General features: G+C 44.7%; 1 protein-coding gene across 19 annotated transcripts in view; it reads left to right on the top strand.

The window, feature by feature from the left end:
• Nucleotides 1-9,160: 9,160 nt before the first annotated feature.
• Nucleotides 9,161-21,446, top strand: part of NACA (nascent polypeptide associated complex subunit alpha) — a 59,470-nt gene continuing 47,184 nt past the window's right edge. For 10 of the 19 annotated variants that reach the window (XM_075337031.1, XM_075337030.1, XM_075337025.1 and 7 more), the window contains exons 1-13: nt 9,338-9,356; nt 11,561-11,632; nt 14,209-14,355; nt 16,773-16,820; nt 17,756-17,827; nt 18,487-18,546; nt 18,894-18,959; nt 19,040-19,102; nt 19,500-19,565; nt 19,674-19,739; nt 19,832-19,897; nt 20,006-20,068; nt 20,210-20,272. In XM_075337031.1, coding sequence (XP_075193146.1) covers nt 11,563-11,632; nt 14,209-14,355; nt 16,773-16,820; nt 17,756-17,827; nt 18,487-18,546; nt 18,894-18,959; nt 19,040-19,102; nt 19,500-19,565; nt 19,674-19,739; nt 19,832-19,897; nt 20,006-20,068; nt 20,210-20,272 — 850 coding nt within the window. In that variant the 5' untranslated portion in view covers nt 9,338-9,356; nt 11,561-11,562. Of the gene's footprint in view, nt 9,259-9,337; nt 9,357-11,560; nt 11,633-14,208; nt 14,356-16,772; nt 16,821-17,755; nt 17,828-18,486; nt 18,547-18,893; nt 18,960-19,039; nt 19,103-19,499; nt 19,566-19,673; nt 19,740-19,831; nt 19,898-20,005; nt 20,069-20,209; nt 20,273-21,446 lie in introns of those variants that run through there. The other 9 variants (XM_075337018.1, XM_075337029.1, XM_075337028.1 and 6 more) reach the window with 9 other exon arrangements.

Genomic DNA, 21,446 nt, shown 5'->3' with positions numbered 1-21,446 from the left:
AAGGTCCTGAATTTACTAGAGCAGACAGTCCTTCACCTCAGCTCCTGCAGCCTCCGTTCTGGTCAGGTAAGTTTCCTGTCCTGCTCTGCACTGATCACATAGATTAGTGCAGAGCAGGAAAAGAGAGGGTAGCTCTCTTTGAGCGGCCTCGCCCCCTGGGGCCCAGTGAGCAGAGGAATGAAAGGGGAGGGGCCCTGGTTGTCAGTGGCCGGGCCCACCTCCTGGCTTCTGCTCACCGTCTCCTCAATACAGGAGTCACAGTTGTAATGCCCTATTGGTGACTCTGGGCATGGGTGTAGTGGCTGGATAGAAATATGCGCCTAGCTGCTGTATCCAGTATAAGTTGTAGAGGGGAGAGCTTGGTGAGAGGAAGACTGATTAGTAGAGTTGTAGTTGTACACTTGAGAATGAGTCAGAGCAACATTAAGAGTTTCTGTAGTTAAAGGTAAGAAAAAGGCGGATTTTGAGATGTTTTTGAGGTGAAGGTGACGAGCAAGTGGGTGATTAAATATAGGATGTAAAAGAAAGACCTGACATAAGTTTAACTTTAAAGGGGTTTGCCCACGATCAATGTTCTAACACCCTTACCATTGTGCCCTTGCTCCTCTCCCCCATGGGGACGCTGACCCTCACCGCGCCGCCGCACAGGTCTCCTGGGAATACTACTAAGGAGTGTGCCCCTTGTCTTAAAGAGCCAGTATGCCCTAACTCAATAGTGCCTCTCAGCCTATGGCTGAGACGCATAGCTATTTATGGCACTTTCCCCTTAAAGGAGGTGCCTGGGCAACATGGTCCATATGTTGCTAGTTCTCAGGTCCCTAAGTGCTGCTGCTGTTTAGTGCTGTGTTCCACATTGCCAATGGCGTACTGTGCTCCAGTACCTGGCATAGGGTATAATGCAGCAGCTATCAAGTATGCTGTACTGGACGCTACTGCATCATTCCATATTGACCGAGCTTGCTGCACCAGCCATCCTAGCTGCACCTATTACAACTGTGACTGTCCATGTCCATACTCCTGGGGGCAGCTCTCGCAGCTCCAGTCTTCCTGAGTGGCACCTGGTTTCCACCTGCAGCACAACACCCTCACCTTGAGAGGTTCTGGTGAAAACCTGTTGAGATTCCATAATTAAACCCCTCTAGCTTTTGTGTGCGGTGTGCTGTGGCCCAGTGGGTCCACTCCCCGCTCGCAACCGCAATCATAACAAAAGTTCATTTAAAGTTCATTTTAATCAATAGATTTTGGAAGAATAATAAGTTTTAACAACTGGATGTATTTAGAAAAAATGTTCCTGTGCTAAGATAATCTGATATTATTATTATTATTATTTATTATTATAACGCCATTTATTCCATGGCGCGTACATGTGAAAGGGGTATACATAATAGGGACAAGCACAATAATCATACAAAATACAAGGCACAGACTGGTACAGGATAAAGATATACAGTCATGACCGAAAGAGTTAGCACCCTTAAAATTTTTCCAAAAAATTAGTTCTCCCAGAAAATTATTGCAAATACACATTTATTTCCTTTATGTGTATTGAAACAACACAAAAAGAAAAAAAAGGCAAATTGGACATAATTTCACATAAAACCCCCAAAACTCAGCTAGACAAAATTTTTGGCACCTTTCCAAAATTGTTTGTAAACAACTTTTATCCAAGCATGTGATGGTCCTTCAAACACACCTGTGGCAAGTAACAGGTGTGGGCAATATGAAAATCACACCTGAAACCAGATAAAAAGGGGAGAAATTGAATCAATCTTTCCATTGTGTGTCTGTGTGTGCTACACTAAGCATGGAGAAAAGAAACAGGAGAAGAGAACTGTCTGAGGACTTGAGAATCAAAATTGTTGAAAAATATCAACAATCTCAAGGTTACAAATCCATCTCCAGAGATCTTGATGATCCTTTGTTCGTGGTGTGCAACATAATCAAGAAATTTAAAACCCAGGCACTGTACCTAATCTCCCTGGACTTGGATGACAGAGAAAAATTGAAAAAACATTGCAACGCAGGATAGTCCAGACACTGGATAAGCAGTCCCAATCAAGTTGTAAAGAAGTTCAAGCTGTACTTCAGGGTACATCAGTGTCAGCGCAAACAATCTGTAGACATTTGAACGAAATGAAATACTATGGCATTAAATCCTGTAGGATCCCACTGCTGACACCGAGACATAAAAAGCTAGACTGCAGTTTTCCAAGTAATACGTGAGTAAAGCAAGCTTTACACGCTACAACATATCTAACGATGTGCCGGCGGGGTCACGTCGTGACGCACATCCGGCATCGTTAGTGACGTAGTTGCGTGTGACAGCTACGTGCGATTGAATGTAAAACCGTTCATCGCATACACGTTAATTTGCTAAAAATTGCACGTCGGGTTGTTCAATGTTCCCAAGGCAGCACACACCGCTCCGTGTGACACCCCGGGAACGATGAACAGATCTTACCTGCGACCTGCCTGAGGTGGGCGGGATGTTTGTCCCGCTCATCTCCGCCCCTCCGCTTCTATTGGCCGGCTGCCATGTGACGTCGCTGTGACGCCGAACGTCCCTCCCACTCCAGGAAGTATGTTCGCCGCCCACATCGAGGTCGTATGGAAGGGTAAGTACGTGTGATGGGAAATAATTGTTTGTGCGACACGGTCAACAAATTGAACGTGCCGCACATACGATGGGGGCGGGTACGATCGCATACGATATCGTATGTGATAGCCTAAAGCCTGCTTTACACCTTACGATATGTGCCCACTTAGTGTATTTTCATGCAGTTACGCTGCATTCCGCACTGCAGCGTAACTGCATGCATCCTGTGTCCCCAGCACAATCTATGAAGATTGTGCCTAATCCATGCCCACGTTGCGTATTAGAACGCAGCGCTTCGGCTACTGCCGAAGCGCTGCGTTCTAAAAAGCAACATGTCACTTTTTTCATGCGCTTTGGATGCAGGTCCCACTCTGTCTATGGGAGAGGCTGCATCCAGAGCGCATGAAATCGGCTTTTCATTATGGACTGTTTCTGCAGTGATTTGAAGCGCACGTGTGCTGTTGAAATCGCTGCAGAAATTTCTGCAGGGACAGAACGCAGCGTGGGCACATAGCCTAAGCCAAAATCCTTCTGGGAAAGCATTTTGTGCGCAGATGATAACGAGAGAGCTTTTTGATAAAGCACATTATTCGACTGTTTACCGAAAATGGAATGAGGCATACAAAGAAAAGAATGCAGTATCTACAATCAAATATGGTGGAGGTTCAAAGATGTTTTGGGGTTGTTTTGCTGCCTCTGGCACTGGTTGCCTTGTCTGTGTGGAATGCATCATGAAATCTGAAGATTTTAAGGGTACATACCCATGACGACTTTTTATTGCGTTTTGACTAAGCGTAATTTTGCTACAGTGCATGTTTTCAGTCTGCAGCAATTCAGGTACACTGAGTTGTCTGTGTGGAATTTTCCAATTGATTTGCATTAGATGTGAAAAATCCACAGGTGAAGAAATGTACATCCATTTTTAGTGCATTTCGGCAACGGAAATGCATCAAAAACGCATGTAAGATTCCATTTGAGAAAGATATACAGTTGAAACTAGAAGTTTATATACACTGCCTAAAAAGTCACATGCACTCTTTTCTCATTATCTAACATGAAATCAGAATAAACCTTTCCAGATTTAGGTCAATTAGGAACCAAAATTATTTATATTTGCCAAATGCCACAATATGAGAGAGAGAGAGAGAGAGAATGATTTTAAGATATTTTTATTACTTTCTACAAAGTGAAAAGTTTACATACATTTCATTTAGTATGTGATAGCATTGCCCTTAAACTGTATGACTTGGGAAAACATTTTGGATATCCTTCCACAAGCTTCTCACAATAGTTGGTAGGATTTTGGGCCCATTCCTCCTGACATAACTGGTGTAACTGAGCCATGTTTGTAGGTCGCCTTGCTCACACCTGCCTTTTTAGCTTTGCCCATAAACTTTCAATAGGAATGAGATCAGGGCTTTCTGATGGCCACTCCAAAACATTGACTTTGTAACCAGTTTGGCAGTATGCTTCAAGTCATTGTCCATTTGGAAGACACATTTTCGCCCAAGCTTTAAGTTCCTGGCTGATGTCTTGAGATGTTGCTTCAATATTGCCACATTCTTTTTTTTCCTCATGATGCCATCTATTTTGTGAGGTGCACAAGTTACTCCTGCTGCAAAACAACCCCACAGCATGAATCTGCCACCCCTGTGTTTCCCAGTTGAGATGGTGTTCTAAGGCTTCAAAGCTTCTTCCTTTTTCCTCCAAACGTAACGATGGTAATTCTGGCCAAACAGTTCAATTTTAGTTTTGTCAGACCACAGGACATGTCTCCAAAAATTAAGGTCTTTGTTCCTGTGTGCATTTGCAAACATTAATCGGCCTTTTTACGTTTCCTTTGGAGTAATGGCTTCTTCCTGGCAGAGTGGCTTTTCAGCCCCTGTTGATCCAGTACACGTTTCATTGTGAATAATGACGCAATCTTACCAGCTTCTACAAGCATCTTAACAAGGTCTATTGCTTTTGTTCTTGGGTTTATATGCACATGTCTGACCAATGCACGTTTATCCCTGGTACACAGAACCCATCTCCTTCCTGAGCGATATGATGGCTGGACATTCCCATCTTGTTTGTACTTGCATATAATTGTTTGTACAGATAAATGAGGCACCTTCAGGTATACGGAAATTGCACCCAAGGATGAACCATACATATGCAAGTCCACAATTCTCTTCCTGAGATCTTGGCTGATTTCTTTTGACTTTCCCATGATGCTACACAAAGAAGCAGTTTCAGGTGTGCATTAAAATTCATCCACAGGTGTGTCTCTAATTAACTCATATGTTGCCAATAAACCTGTCAGAAGCTTCCAAAGACATGACATCATCATATGGGCTCTCCCATATTGTTTAACCCCTTAACGACCAAGGATGTACCGATACGTCCTAAATCATCAAGAGGTAATCACCTTCGGGCGCTGCGGGCAGCCGGCGTTGATTCCTGCATGTCTGCTAATTTGAACAGCTGACGTATGCCTCGCAGGCGCAGGTGGATCCGCAATCCACCACCTCCTGTTAACCCCTTAAATCGTGGTCAAAATGTGACATCGTAATTTAAATGCCCGCAGCAGTAAACATGCACTTACCCGCCTCCATCGGCGGCGCCATGACGTGATCACTGTGAGCCGATGGTTACCATGGTAGCACAGAGTCATGTGATGACTCCTGTAGCTATCATGACTCACTGCCTGTAACAGCCGGGAGAGCAGCCGCTATTACAAGAGATGAGCATTTCTGGTGATCTGAGCTGTGTAGCTGTGATCAACAGAAATGCATTAGCGATCAGATTGCTGATCCTTATAGCCCCTTAAGGCTGTGTGCACATGTGTGTGTATTGCATGCATTTACACTGCGTCTAGCACTGCAGCGTAAATGCATACATCCATCTATGAAGATTGTGCATAATCCTTGAGCACGATGCTTTTTTGAACGCAGCGTTTTCTGAGTCAAAAATTTGACAAAATCTCTGCGTTCAAAAAAGCAGCATGTCACTTCTTTTGTGAGCTTTGGATGCTGCTCCCACGTTGTCTATGGGAGAGGCAGCATCCCAAGCGCATAAAATCGGCATTTTTTCTGCAGAAACACTGCATCCATTATGTAGTGTTTCTGCAGCGATTTGAAGTGCACATGAGTTGTCAAATCACTGCAGAATTTTCTGCAGTGACATGACGCAATGTGCGCACATACCCTAAAAGTTTTAAAAAACGAAAAAGTTTAAATCATCCCTTTTTCACCCCATTGAAATTGAAAGGGTTAAAGAAAATATACACACATTTGGTATCGCCGAGTTTAAAATTGCCCGATCTATCAAAATATAAAACCAATTAACATGATCGGTAAACGGAGTAGCGGCAAAAAAATTCCAAATGCCAAAATTACGTTTTTTGTTTCCCTCATATTTTGTGCAAAATGCAATAACAGGCAAACAAATGTGGCATCTGTGCAAAAATAGCACCATTAAAAACGTCAGCTCGAGATGCAAAAAATAAGCCATCACTTAGCCATAGATCCTGAAAAATGGGAACGCTGCAAGTCATGGAAAATGGCACAAACATCTGATTTTTTTTATCCCCTTAGATAAAAGTAAATCTATACATGTTTGGTGTCTACCAACTTGTACCAACCCGAGGCATCACACTGACACTTCAGTTTTACCATATAGTGAACACGGTGAATAACATATCCCAAAAACAATCATGCAATTGCACTTTTTTTTGCAATTTTTCCGCACTTGGAATTTTTTTGTCTTTTTCCTGTACACTATATGCTAAAACTTAAGGTTTAATTTAAAAGTACAACTCGTCCTACAAAAGAACAAGCCCTCATATGGCAAGATTGACAGAAAAATAAAAAAGTTACAGCTCTCGGTAGAAGGGGAGCAAAAAAAAAAATTGAAAATCGCCCGGGGGTGAAGGGGTTAAAGGCATGGTACTCTTAGCGTATGTAAACTTTGGGTTTTGCAGAAAGTAATAAAAATGACAAAACATTCTCTCTCTCGTTATTCTGGCATTTGGCAAATATAAATAATTTTGGTTCCTAATTGACTTAAAAAGGAAACGGTTAAAAGGGTGGTTCACCCATATTTTGTATTTTCTAGATTGATATTATATTGAGAAACAATGTTTCTCTCAAATACCTTATGTTGGTAATAGTGCCTGTGAGAGGCGCTATTTCAGACCGCTGTTCCCCGCTCCGTGACCTCGGGGATCCGGTGACGTCCCGTCAAGTTCCTGACACCGCAGCCGGCCGCAGTGTCCATGAGTGATAGGCTGTGTTTCACCACTCGTCACAGCCCATCATCTCCCTCCTCTCACAGCAGAGCGCTGCAAGCAGGGGACACGCTGAGCTGTGACAAGCGGTGAAACACCGTCAACAGCCCAGTGACTCAGGAAGACTGCGGCCGGCCGCAATGATGAGACGTGAGCAGGAACTTGTTGTGACATCACCGGATCCCCGAGGTCACGGAGCCCGGGGGTCAGGCATGGGGAACAGTGGTCTGCAATAGCGCCTCTCACAGGCACTATTGCCAACATAAGGTATTTGAGAGAAACATTGTTTCTCAATATATCAATCTAGAAAATAAAAAATAAGGGTGAACCACCCCTATAAGGGTCTATGCGCACTGGGTAGATGTGTTTCTTCTACAAAATACGCACACTCTGGCAGAATTTTGCACCTGCGGCAAAAAAATGCATCCAAAATCCGCATGCGGTTTGCTGCGGTTTTGATGCGGATTTGCCATGGTTTTGCCCCTGCGGTTTTTAACCATTATCAATGGAAAAACTGCAAGTACCTGTGGAAAAGAAGTGACATGCTACTTCTTTTTGCTGCAGAAATTCTGCAGCAAAACCTGTAGGGAAATAAAACGCAGTATGCGCACAGCATTTTGGATTTCTCATAGATTTTGCTGGGGAAGGACTGCAAGAACTTTATGAACAAAAAACGCACCTTTTCTGCTGCAAATCCGCGGCAAAAAACACAATGTGTGCACAGGGCCTTATTCTGATTTCATGTCAGATAGTGAGAAAAACATGTAGATGTGTCTTACTAGATAGTGTATGTAAACTTCTGGTTTCAACTGTATTAGAGATCAGACGCTCTCCCTGGTGCTTTGTAGTAGTGCGGGCTGAGGTCAGAAGTAGATGTCACTGGTGCAGTTTTCTTTTGCTATTTCCTTATAAATGTCTCTATGAAAAATTCTTGCCATTAGTGATGAGTGAGCACTACTATGCTTGGGTGCTAGGTACTCGTAACGACTAGTGATGAGCGAGCACTGCCATGCTCAGGCGCTCGGTACTCGTAACAAGGAGTCAGACCCTCGGAGGGTCGCAACTGGGGTACGGAGTATAATGGAAGTCAATAGTAAACTCGAGCATTTTTACAAAAAAAACTTCTGGAAAAATGCTTGAGTCTCCCATTGATACTCTGTACCCAAGTTGGGCCCGTCTGATTGTACTCATGCCGTTTCTCATGGTAGGACATGCGCCTGTTTTGCCTCTTTTATAGATGATGCTTTATGTATAGAGGTCTACAGGCACACTCATAAACACAAACAACATTTTCCTTCATGAGATGATGGGACACAGTCAGTCACTCGCACAGTCAGTCACACACTGTCATACATTCAGTCACACACACTCGCACAGTCAGTCACACACTCGCACAGTCAGTCACACACTCGCACAGTCAGTCACACACTCGCACAGTCAGTCACACACAGTCACACACACACACTCTCATACAGTCAGTCACACACGCACAGTCAGTTACACTCGCACCGTTCTGTGACACTGTCTGTATAATACCAATTTTCACAACGGACTATACTACAATAAAAAGATATTTGTTTGAACATAATTCTTTGGAGTGTGCCGGAGTTATTTTCTATTATTAGTTACACTCGCACAGACACACACTGTCAACAGTCAGTCACGCACAGTTAGTAGTCTTTCGCACAGTCACACACTATCACACACTCGCACAGTTAGTAGTCTTTCGCACAGTCAGTCACACACTCGCACAGTCAGTCACACACTCGCACAGTCAGTCACACACTCGCACAGTCAGTCACACACTCGCACAGTCACACACTCGCACAGTCACACACACTCGCACAGTCACACACACTCGCACAGTCAGTCACACACTCGCACAGTCAGTCACACACTCGCACAGTCACACACTCGCACAGTCAGTCACACACTCGCACAGTCAGTCACACACTCGCACAGTCACACACTCGCACAGTCACACACTCGCACAGTCACAGTCACACACTCGCACAGTCACACACACACACTCGCACAGTCACACACTCGCACAGTCAGTCACACACTCGCACAGTCACACACACTCGCACAGTCACACACACACTCGCACAGTCACACACTCGCACAGTCAGTCACACACTCGCACAGTCACACACACTCGCACAGTCACACACTCGCACAGTCAGTCACACACAGCTATACACGAGCTCTTCCCTCCGAGCCCCCCTGTGACAGCCCCGCCAGCTGCAGCCCCTCCCCCACTCGTCTCCTAGCAGCAGGTGTGACCCCAGCTGTCCCCCGGAAGTGCAGCCGTCCTGCGCCGCGGTATCCCGGAAGCAGTTCGCCGTGGGCGTTCTTTCTTCAGCCATCTTGGACCTGAGCTCCTCACACAGTGAGTGTCTCTTTTACATCCATATCCATCTTAACCTTTGTACAAGTAATTCCTCGTCTATGAAGCGTCCATGGCGGGGGCCGGGTGGAGTGTGAAGGGTACGGGGAGTCTGGGCGTAGACTGGGCCGAGGCTGACAGCAGAAATGCCGGGGATCGGGCCGGCACCGGGGAAGTAACGAGGGGAGCGCTGGGTTACGGCGTCTGCCTGCTCTCGGGTACCGGGCTCGTGTGGCGGCCCCGGGTTGTGTTCCCCCGTAGTGTGCGGCTCCGGGGACGTGCTGGGCAGGCTTGGGCCTCGGTGCCCTGCTCTCACGTTTCTCTGTAAGCAGCCATGGCTGCCAGAAGTCTGCCCAGGCCTCTAGGTGTCCGCTGGGTGCCAGGGCCATGCAGGGGGCTGCTTCTGTCCTGGCACCACAGAGCCAGGAGCTTATAATAATCCGGCCATACCTGCTGACTGGCAGCTTCGCGCTTTCCCATACATAGTGTTGGGTGTGTGTCTGAGCTGTGCTTCCTGAGCCCCCAAATGAACCCTCCCACTGACGCTGAAACATGGGGCACTGGTGATCACTGGTTATAAGATCTGACACCATTAGACTTTGTAAATTGTGGCTTTTTGATCCTCAGGACTGACCAAATGTGTCTGATCCTTTCCCCACTGACTATTGTGCTATAACAGGAACAGTCAATGGATTCTCCACTGACCCATACCACAGTCCTAATGTTCGTGTGTAATGTTGTCCCATGGAACAAACTTTGCCTAAGAGCACACAGCGTCCGTGCTCAATATCTGGTGTATATCCTCAGGAGGGCACCAGCCGAATATAGTGGATGAGACCTAAGGCCGCATTCACACATTCAGCCCCGGGGCTGCCCACCCAACCCCAACAGCCATTTAGAGGCATAAGCATGGCTGTCAAATTTGGGTAAGGACACCCGCAGCCAATCCATGTACACTGCAAAACTTGTGAATCCAGCCGTAGACTTAACACATATTGGCTTACGGTGTATGCTCAGCTTTTTTTTATTTATACAATCTGTAAAAAAAAAAAAAACACTACTTTTAAATCGCCCCAGTAGTGTCTGCATTAATGTCTTGTTAATAACCCAGGGTTCAGAAGTCAGACCCTCTGTGATCAGCTGCTCACCAGGACAGCTGAGAAGGGGATGTCCCCGGATTGGGAGGTTTAGTGTTACACCCTAGCTCTACAGTTACAGGAGTCCAATTTTAAATTATACTTTTTTTTGTTTTTTAAATTATCCTTCCTTGGCATCCTGTACTTAAATCAACTGAACCCAGCCACTGCCACTCTTCACTGCAGCCTTCAATCTTTGTGAATCTGACACTAGTGGTGATGTCATTATGTGACGCAACTGCTGCAGAAAGATTCACTCTTTGATATTTTGTAATATGAGAAGACTAGTAAAAAAAAAAAAAATTAAATGAAACAATCCCTTTTAGGGGGTTGTCCATGTTTGGCACGAAAGTGTAATCACTCTGTCTGCAGACTTGTGAATCCGTACAGTGCACACTGTCAGGATTCACTGGTACTGGCAGTGAGTCCAGATGGTTAATAACCATACTTCCTGTCACATTCTGGCTAGACGTGCGCAGCCTGGCACATTGCACTTGTACTGAGAGGCTGTGCACGTTTAGGCAGGATGGGGCCAGGAGTAAGCCTACTCGCAGTCACGTTACAAATGCCTGCATCGGAGAATCTTTACAGTGTGTGATGTGGATTCACGCGTCTGCAGAGTAACTGCAAACTTTTGTGCCAATCCTAGACAACACCTTTAAGGTGTCCATACACCTTAGTTAACAGTTGGCCAACTTTTCTGTGTTTGGTTTTTACCTGGCAGCTGCATTGTGTGCTAAGAAATCTGTTTGGGTATGTGCACATGATCAGGATCCCCTGCGTCCTGGACTCGGCGCGTCTCCTCAGTAGGAGACCGCAGCTGCCTGTGCCCACGATACGGGTTTGGGCCACTGCGGTCTCTCTCTGTTGTAGCTTCAGAGAACGCTTGCGGCTCCGCAGCAAAGAATTGACATGCTTCCGGCTCAGAGTGCCACACCACAGGTCAGTTTATGCTGCGGGCAGTGCACACAGTGGGCATGGGCTTTCTATAAATCCCATCCACTATGCTTGTACTGTACAACGCTGCGTTTTGGACGCAGCTGAAACATGCTCTGTCCAAAACGCTGTGAACCCGGTTTGTGGGCACGCACACTTAGGTTACTATTTTAATGGAATTGTCACTACATGTGATATTAGACTGAAGGGTTTTGTTTATATCTTCATTTTAGAAATGCCTGGTGAAGCCACAGAAACTGTCCCTGTTGCAGAACAGGAACTCCACCAGCCACAAGTTGAGACTGGTAAGTGCATGAGCTCACGTTCCAGCTTTTTTATTTTTTTGGTCTCCTCGTTCTGCATCAGCCACTCCCAGAGCCAGCCCATAATTTCTCGCTTCCTTGTTTTCTCATCAATGGTTATCTAACATTTGTCAAGTGGCAGTGATTATATTAGAAGCTTTGATAATTAAAAATCTAGTTGCTGTGGCTTCAACGATCTCTGAAACAAAAAGGTTCAAGTGCTCAGCCAAGAACGATTTCCATTGGACATTTAAAGGGGTTCTCTGGTCTAAACCGACAAGTCTGAAGCCACTCTGACTACAGACTTGTAAGCCCCTGTGCGCTTACTGCGTTTTTTGCTGCAGAAAAGGTGCGGTTTTTGTTCATAACCTTTTTGCAGTCCTTCCCCAGCAAAATCTATGGGAAAACCAAAATGCTGTGCAGACACTGCATTTTTTTTTGCTATAGGTTTTGCTGCAGAATTTCTGCAGGAAAAAGTAGCATGTCGCTTCTTTTCCGCAGGTATCTGCGTTTTTGCCATAGATAATGGTTAAAAACCGCAGGGACCAACCCGCTGTAAAACCACATGCGGGTGTCGGGTGCATTTTTGCCGCAGGTGCAGAATTCTGCCAGAGGGTGTGGATTTTTCTTAAGAAAAGCAAATTTCCCAGTGTGCACAGACCCTAAAGGCCCCGTCACACACAGAGATAAATCTTTGGCAGATCTGTGGTTGCAGTGAAATCATGGACATATTGTTCCATTTGTACACAGCCACAAACCTGGCACTGATTGTCCACAATTTCACTGCAACCACAGATCTGCCGCAGATTTATCTCTGTGTGTGACAGGGCCTTTAGACTTGTAAACATTAAAACATATTTTGTGCGCTCTGTGAGAATTTTCCAGTGTCAGCACCATGAATGGCTGACCTGTGACCACAAGTATGCAATATGCTGATTTCGGGACAGTTTCTGGCTTGGCGCAATAGAACAGCATTGAGTGCGCTGGAAACTGTCTAGTTGGTTATTGGCCAGGAGCACGTATACTTCCTGTCACATGACTGGCGCTCACAGTGCTTGTCGTTTTAGACCAGAAAACCTCTCCAAGGAGAGAAACAAGGAGCACCCATTCACGAAAATACGCAAGTCTGTACAGTCTTTGGTCAGTTGTTTGGAAACTGCCAATCTCAGCCGAAGGGGTGCAACGCTAAGGATTTCTGCCACTTCCTTTCAGAGATCAGCACCGGGAATCTGTGACCAAAGCTATGAATTTCATGTTTTCTTCACTTGGATGTGCGCGTTATCTGCTTGGTTGGGATGGTAGATGCTGATGACGAATGACTAGAAGCAGCAGATCTGGCCTGAGTACACTTTATCATGTTACAAAATGCTAATAACACTTGTTTTTCACTTGCACTGCTCTGGTTACACTGCACATTGGCCAGCACACAATTCACATGCTTTGTTTTTATGTTTTGTTTTTTTTTAGGTTTGTATACTTAAGGAGCCATTTAATTTTCCAACTTGTTCTGGACTAACTGCTTGTTTTTACAGGTATAGCACATAGCAGTGTTTTTATAGACCCTCATGTGTTGGTCTATAAAAGCTACTTGCAGTTCTTACCTTGCTTAATTATGATTTATTCCATAAAAGGAATAATTATTAGCAAAATAAAATTCTATGGTAGCATATTTATAGAATATTTTCATATTGTCTATACTGTTAAACTCCAAACCTGAAGGTTATCAGTGGTACTAAGTCCTTGGGTAAAATGGATATGTACAGAGGCCACGCTCCAGAATTCAGTTTGCCTGGATCTCTTGAGTAAATTTGATACAAGAGAGAATCAGGAGTGTTATTGCTTTTTTTATTTGGCACATTTTTCTTAAATAAGTTATTCGTTATTAGTTAAGGATGATGCATTTGTTATAATAGATTTTTTTTTTTCCCCCATAAATCAACAGAACAAGTAAAAACATGAATTTGTAATATGTTATTGGAGGAAAAGCTCTTTACCCACTTATCAGTCGCTTTATCTCTAAGGGAGGAGTCAAACGACGAATAACTTGGGCGAGGATCACAATGCATTGCTGTGGCTGGCCTGATCTGAGCAAGACAGCGGGTCAGGAGAGCCGCCGACCAGTCTATGCACTGCGTTCCGATCTATGTCCGATTTATACAGCCGTCTAACTCTTTCCTAACACAGATCATTCACACTCAGACTTCAGTCTGTCTGCAGTGAGGGATCAAATTATACCTTCTGCCAAACACTGTACCACAATATATTTTTGTATTGTACAACCTTCTGCCCATGAAACTGAAGAGCAAATGGGAAAATCTTGAGAAACAAAAGTACATGAAGAACCTATGACTTCTAGTTCAGAAGGAAACCTTAAAAATGCAGGGTACAGGTCCTATAATGGCCAAAATTAGTGATAATCCATGACTGCTCATACTGAAATCCTCTGACAGTACAGCTACACTTTAAAGCTGGCATTTTGGTTTTCATCCCTCACTGCAATGAATTGTTTCCAAGCATGTGTTTGATGGGGACAGTAAATGGCTGAATTTTTGTTTGTTCACTCGGTGCTGCTATTACAGTAACTTCTCCGTCAACCACTGGCGAGGCTGCTGTGCCTACAGGAGTGGCTGCAGCAGCGCAAGATAATAAACCTGTGTCTCAGAGCACTGAGGGGGCTAGTGAGACTTCTCAGACAGCAAGAGCTGAGACTGCTACTGAGCCTTCAGGTAGGTAATTATCCATAGGTAACATGTGCTATAACGCGTCTTGTAAGCAATAGCTTGGCACAGGTGGCATGGATCACTTATACAGATATTTGGTCTATTTACATAAGTGCCCTGTACCCACCTGTAGTATTGATGTAGAAAAGTAACACTTAAAGGGAACCTGTTATATTGCAAAAATCCAGTTAATGTGCAGGTAAATGGTAACAGTGCTGCCTTCGGTCTTACTGAAAGTGAACTTATTTCCCCCCTTTCAGTCAGGAGGGTTTGCACAGGGCGGACTGTCATCACTCACTGTATCCGTGCGAGTGAGCTGTCAGTCAAGTGCCGGAGAGCGCTTACAGCCTCTGCTCACAGTATAGTGAGGAGTGCGAAGTGGTGACTGTAACCGTTCCGTATACGCCCCTATGACTCAAAGCTGGGAGGAAATAAGTTTTTCTCCCTGAATTCACACTTTCATTTACGACGGATCAACAGCAATGTAATGCTATTTACCTGCAGATTAGCCCCATAACTGAGGTTAATAGCGTTACCTTTAAGCATTACCTTGTATCTTTCAACAAATTTTCACAGGAGGCCTTAAGCTGGGTTCACACATAGCGACAACGACATCGCTGTTACGTCACCATTTTCTGTGACGTAACAGCGACCTTGTATGTCGCTGTTATGATCGCTGCTTAGCTGTCAAACACAGCGACACAGCAGCGATCATAACGTCGCTACATGTGCAGGGAGCCGCGCACACTGCTTAGCGCTGGCTCCCTGCACTCCTAGCTACAGTACACATCGGGTTAATTAACCCGATGTGTACTGCAGCTACATATGCAGGGAGCCAGCACTGGCAGCGTGAGAGCGGCGGAGGCTGGTAACGAAGGTAAATATCGGGTAACCACCTTGGTTACCCGATGTTTACCCTGGTTACAGCTTACCGCAGATGCCGGCTCCTGCTCCCTGCTCGCTTCATTTCGTCGCTCTCTCGCTGTCGCACACAGCGATCTGTGTGTCACAGCGGGAGAGCAACAATAAAAAAACGAACCAGGGCTGTGTGTAACGAGCAGCGATCTCACAGCAGGGGCCAGATCGCTGCTCAGTGTCACACACAGCGAGATCGCTAATGAGGTCACTGGTGCGTCACCAAAAAGCGTTACTCAGCCGCGATCTCGCTGTGTGTGACGCACCCCTTAGTTGTATGTATTTGTTTCTTGCTTGTATAGCGTCATTAATTCCACAGCACTGCTTCATACATAATCATCACTGTCCCCATTGGACAGTCTAAATTTCCTATTAGTATGTCTTGTGTGGAAGAAAACTGGAGAACCCGGAGGAAACCCACGCAAACTCCTAGCAGATGATGTCCTTGGTGGGATTTCTACCCAGGATCCCAGCTCTGCTAGGCTACAGTACTGAGCCCGTATTCTGCCCATGTGTCAAGTTTGTACATTCCTCATTATTGTAATATATGATCCTCAAGTATGTTAGATGCTATTGTGCAGTATTTATCTGATCACCTCCCTCTTTACATGAGCTCGCTTAGCTTTTTTATTTTCACTCCACCCTTGTCTGCTAATCTTCATTGTGGGAAAGTGCTGAGTTGGAGCATTTCCTTCACTGCACGGTCTGCTGATCAGATCCTGCCACTGGCTTTCCACTTTGCCTTCATCTCCCAGTTTCTGCTTGTTTGGTCTGTGCCATACGTGGCTCCATTGTGTCAACTGATAAAATTGTTAGTGAACAGTTGCTGCACATTTACTATTAAGAGTAAGTTATATTTTTATTCAAATGTTTTAAATACCATGGAAAGCATGGTCCGTTTTGTATTGACGCGCACACACACGCAATCTATTATTGCCACACACACACATTATCTGCTATTATTGCCCTTTTGTTGGCTGCAAACTTAGCTGTTACTTTCATATAGACTACATTGTAATGTACTTGGTTGTCGGAGGACATGGCTATATCCCACAGGATGATCAGGGCATGGCTATATCCCACAGGATGATCAGGGCATGGCCATATCCCACAGGATGATCAGGGCATGGCTATATGCCACAGGATGATCAGGGCATGGCTATATCCACCATAGGATGATCAGGGCATGGCTATATCCACCATAGGATGATCAGGGCATGGCTATATCCACCATAGGATGATCAGGGCATGGCTATATCCACCATAGGATGATCAGGGCATGGCTATATCCACCATAGGATGATCAGGGCATGGCTATATATACCATAGGATGATCAGGGCATGGCTATATATACCATAGGATGATCAAGTAGGTTACCTTCAGTAAAATTAGCAGGATGTTATCTTATGTTAATATGTTTGAGTAAAATTGCACGCCTGTGACAGTTACTACTTTCTAAACCTATAAGGATAGTTGTGTTATCTGTTGTTAATCTGTTCGGTCACAGATGGCCTCTCCCCTCCCTCTGGGGCACCTGCATCCATTGGAACGCCAGGTATGACGTAGTGTTGCTGCTTTGTACACTAATGGAGTGCTGTGTCCAGCTGGGAACTAACACTGCCATATGTAGCTGGTAGTAATAGTGCTGAATTGTGTCCAATATTTAACTTGTAAATCACACCACCTTTGTTATCTTAATGTGATTTCAGGTTCTTTACTTGTTCTCCAAGAACTAAAGCTCCCGTCACACATAGCGAGATCGCTAGCGAGATCGCTGAAACGTCACAGGTTTTGTAACGTATCAGCGGCCTCGCCAGCGATATCGCTGTGTGTGACAAGCAGCGAGCGGGCCACTGCTGTGAGCTCGCTGATCGTGACAAAACTGCTCGTTGGTCTCAATCTGTGCACCACACATCGGCGTGTTTGACGGCGGGAGACCATCGAGCGCCGGTTCTGAGTGTGCAGGAAGCAGTCGTTACACTGGTCACTGATGTCGGGTCACTGTGGAGATCTGTCTGACAGCTCAACAGCGACCATGTAGCGACATTTCAGCGATCCCTGCCAGGTCGGATCGCTGGTGGGATCGCTGTTACGTCGCTATGTGTAACTGGACCCTAAGAGCATCACCTATATGATTGGATAGTCAAGGTGTGATGTATCTTGGACATTAATTTTAAGAATGTGGAAGGATAATAATGAATATAGCATTACTGGTCCCATATCTCCCACTGTTGAGCCCATGCAGTGTGCTGGAGCTCACAGGGAGGAGTAGTGACAGAGGCACGCTCCTGGAGGAGGAGGAGTTTTGTTGTTAAAGAATTGGTAAAGGGTTAAATTTAGTACCTGTCCATAGTACAGGTGAGAACTTGCCGGTGGAGGGTTGACCACTAGCCTATTTCTCATTTGTAGGTTTTTCGATTTTTTTTTTTTTTTTTTTTTTTTTTTTTTTTTTTTTTTTTTCTTTCATGCTCATGAGTCTCTCTTGTTTAGTTCCAAAAGCAGAGCTGCCTGTTCCTGTGGCTCCAGTAGAGCCTGCCGGGGCCGGGAATACTAAGGCTCCAGGTATTATAGCTTGCTGAAACTTGTTTCTTTTTAACAGTTTGCAGTGTTGACTAACATTCACCCATAGATGGTAAGACAGTAGCATGCAAATTGTCATAAATCTGTCACCGCTAGTGATGAGCGAGCACTGCAATACTCTGTACTCGTAACGAGCAGTTGGACACTCGGATGGGGGCGACTCAAGCACCCAAGTATAATGGAAGTCAATGGGGGACTCATTTTTCCGGGAAATCGTCCATACAAATGAATGAGTTCCCCATTGACTTCCATTATACCCGAGTCGCTCCCATCAGAGTGTACAACTGCTCTTAACGAGTACCGGCATTGTAGTGCTCGCTCGTCACAAATCACGGTAAATACAGATTGGGGACATGGATTCATGTGCTTCACCTCTACATATTTTGCAAAAACTACAATAAATGGAGTATGGTTTAGCCATATGATTCACGGCTTCCACGTCTGTATGAACCTGAAGTGCCACTGTTGTGTTCAATGTCCTTTTCCCCACTTGGTGTATCCGGCCTATTTAGTGCATGCTGGTTAAATGTCTACTGCTATTCCAGGCTTATCTTTCAGGTTTCCCAGCATTTTAGATATATAATTGTAGTCCCAGGTGCTAGGGTTATTACCATGTGTAAATGGATAACCTCTGCCTTCAGATACCCAGCCTCCACCAGCCGAAATTCCTGCACTGCCATCCTCTGATGCCAAGGCACCAGGTATCATGATCAGATGAATTGCATTGCTTTTATTGTGTAGTGTTTCTATTTCTTTTTTTGTTCTCCCCCCCCCCCCCCTCCATAGTTATGATTTAGCATGTAGAGGAGGATTCCTTTGGCATTTGATGTTGATGACATAACCTTTTTTTAATATTAGTTTATTTTTTTTGTTTTACTATCAATTTGGGCTCACTTTCAATTAAAATAGGATATCAATTATACCTTATTGTGAGCATTGTTCAATGAAAAACTACAGATAAAGCAGAATTCTTTGTATTTGAAGCTGTTCTTGGTGAGAGGAGACGTTCAGTGAAGTTGTCAGTAATCTGTCTGTATATTTGGTTTAGCCTCAAAAGACAAGCTTCCTTCACCTGAGGTCCCAAAAGTCTCTGCTGCTGACTCCAAAGCTCAAGGTACTGACAAATCAGATGGGGACAAGGCCGATAATGTACCATTAAGGGGACACGTGAATAAGCTTATTTATTTGTTTTAGCACGAAAGAAAAAGTCTAAGTCTGGTGCCCCTAAAGGTTCTGTTGCTGAATCTAAAGCATCAGGTATCATGGCTGCACGACTCTGCATGTCGTCTCTATTGCAGGGAGATAAATAAGTAATGATCCAGTTATTTCTGAACGTACATGAAGAAATAAAGTCTAAACCGTTTCTACCATAATGTCAGCCAAGCATGTGATGCTGACTTTTTTTCCCTATGCAATGAACGTGTTGATGATTATGTGATATTTGAGTTTGTCATAGTGCGTTGCAGTATACTTTGGCCTTGTGGTTGAATGACTTTTATTAGCATGCAACTGTTTACTGGTGTCTTAAAGGGGTTGCTGAGATGATCAACAGACAGAGGGCCAGTCTGAGTCTGACTACTGTCCACAAAAAAAAATCACTGAACCCCCCCCCCCATTTGTTGTAGTCTACATAATCTAATCTGTGTTTATTTAGCTCCAAAATTAGAGACCCCTTCTACTGCGGTCCTCGCTGACTCCATTGTAAAACCCAAAACACCAGGTACCTTGTATGTAGATAATGGGCAGTCTTGGCCCCAAGTATTGTCTTGTCTAACAGCTACATGTCTATTAATTAGTGGTTAACATTGTGTTCTCTAAATTTACTTAGCTCCTAAATTAGAGACCCCTTCTACTGCGGTCCTTGCTGACTCCATTGTAAAACCCAAAACACCAGGTACCTTGTATGTTGGCCCCAAGTATTGTCTTGTCTGACAGCTACATGTCTATTAATTAGTAGTTAACATTGTGTTCTCTAAATTTACTTAGCTCCTAAATTAGAGACCTCTTCTACTGCGATCCTCGCTGACTCCATTGTAAAACCCAAAACACCAGGTACTTTGTATGTAGCTAATCGGCAGTCCTAGCCCCAAGTATTGTCATGTCTGACAGCTACATGTCTATTAATTAGTAGTTGACATTGTGTTCTCTAAATTTACTTAGCTCCTAAATTAGAGACCCCTTCTACTATGGTCCCTGCAGAGCCCACTGGACACAAAGCACCAGGTATTTTATAGCTTCAATGATTTCTCTAAGGGATTACATTTTGGTTAAGCCGTGCCAATTAGGCATAACCAGTGTGACCGCACAACCCGGGGGTGGATCGGCCTGTGTTTCGCTGAGTGAGGAAATTTATTTTTGCTCTAGTTCCAGAAAGCAAAACTTCTGCTGAGAGTCCTGCAGTGCCTGCTGTGGAGGCCAAAGCTCCAGGTATTGTGTGCAGCGTGAATAATGGCTTACAGAGATCTTATAGGGCTAGTAAAAGTATACTCTCCTGCCTGTTTTAACTTCAGGCAGTTGCTTAACCAACCATCAGATGCACAGAATATTAATTAGTCTTTCATTGATGTCCATTTATCACTGAACGTGCACTTGTTGTATTAACGGTATTGCGCATGGGTCCTATTATAATAATGGGACCTGTGGAGGACACTCACTGAACTTCATATAGTGGCTTTAACTTCTGTCCTGCCCAGGGTGCCTTAGCATCTCTGCCTAGTATCAGATTGGGGTATCTTTGTTGTCCAGGTGCTTTAGTGAAACTCTCTCAACTTCTTTTCCAGGCAATATATTATATTTCTGATGTTTATTTTTGTGCTTTAGCATCCCTACCTGAATGTGAGCTGTGGATTGCGTTCACAAATCCGTTTCATTCCGCTGCCCAGTCCCCTAGTATGATGCAGGCTCAGGAACGGAGCCTGCATATACTTATTACAGCTCTGCTTCAGTTCATTTCAGTATTCCATTTCTTTTGTTTTGCTTTTTGTTATCCATCTTAGCAGACAGATACAGACTTAAATGGCCTAATGCGATCCGCAAAAAAACCTCAAACGGATAAGAATAGGGTATCCATTAAAGCTACAGGCCCGCGGCGCCATCTTGTGCCTGTTGCCTCTGATTTATTGGAAGTCAGATGTTGCATCACATGCGCTCAGGGCATTTTTTAGAGCCAAAACGAGGCTCTCATAGACTTGTATTGAGTTGTTACCGCCGGCGTACTCCCTGAAACATTGGAGCTGCTGGCAGGTCACGGAGACTAACCGGAGCGATGCTGGAAACGGATAAATACAGCGGCAAGTGGATATAAGACAGAGGGCAGGGGACTGACATTTAAAGCTCCACTCCAGTGATGGAAAAAAACACAGGAGTGCTACATGCTGAAACTGAACTGTGCATAACAGACATGAATTGTTCCATTAAACTCTTGAGTTGTCAGTTTTCGGATAGGACAGCACTCAGATGAGAAAAGCTGATGTGTGAGTGCAGGCAGAGGGTGGAGTGATGAGCCGTGCAGATCGGGGGTACTCCTGACCGTGCCCCTCATTACTACATGTGTTCTGGGCTATAGCTTGTGTGCGTAGTTATGGAGAAGCTCTGATCACTG

Source organism: Anomaloglossus baeobatrachus, chromosome 2, assembly GCF_048569485.1.
Source record: "Anomaloglossus baeobatrachus isolate aAnoBae1 chromosome 2, aAnoBae1.hap1, whole genome shotgun sequence".
NCBI lineage: Eukaryota > Metazoa > Chordata > Amphibia > Anura > Aromobatidae > Anomaloglossus > Anomaloglossus baeobatrachus.
Note: the sequence above shows the minus strand (reverse complement) of the source record. Positions and strands in the feature narration are given on the sequence as shown.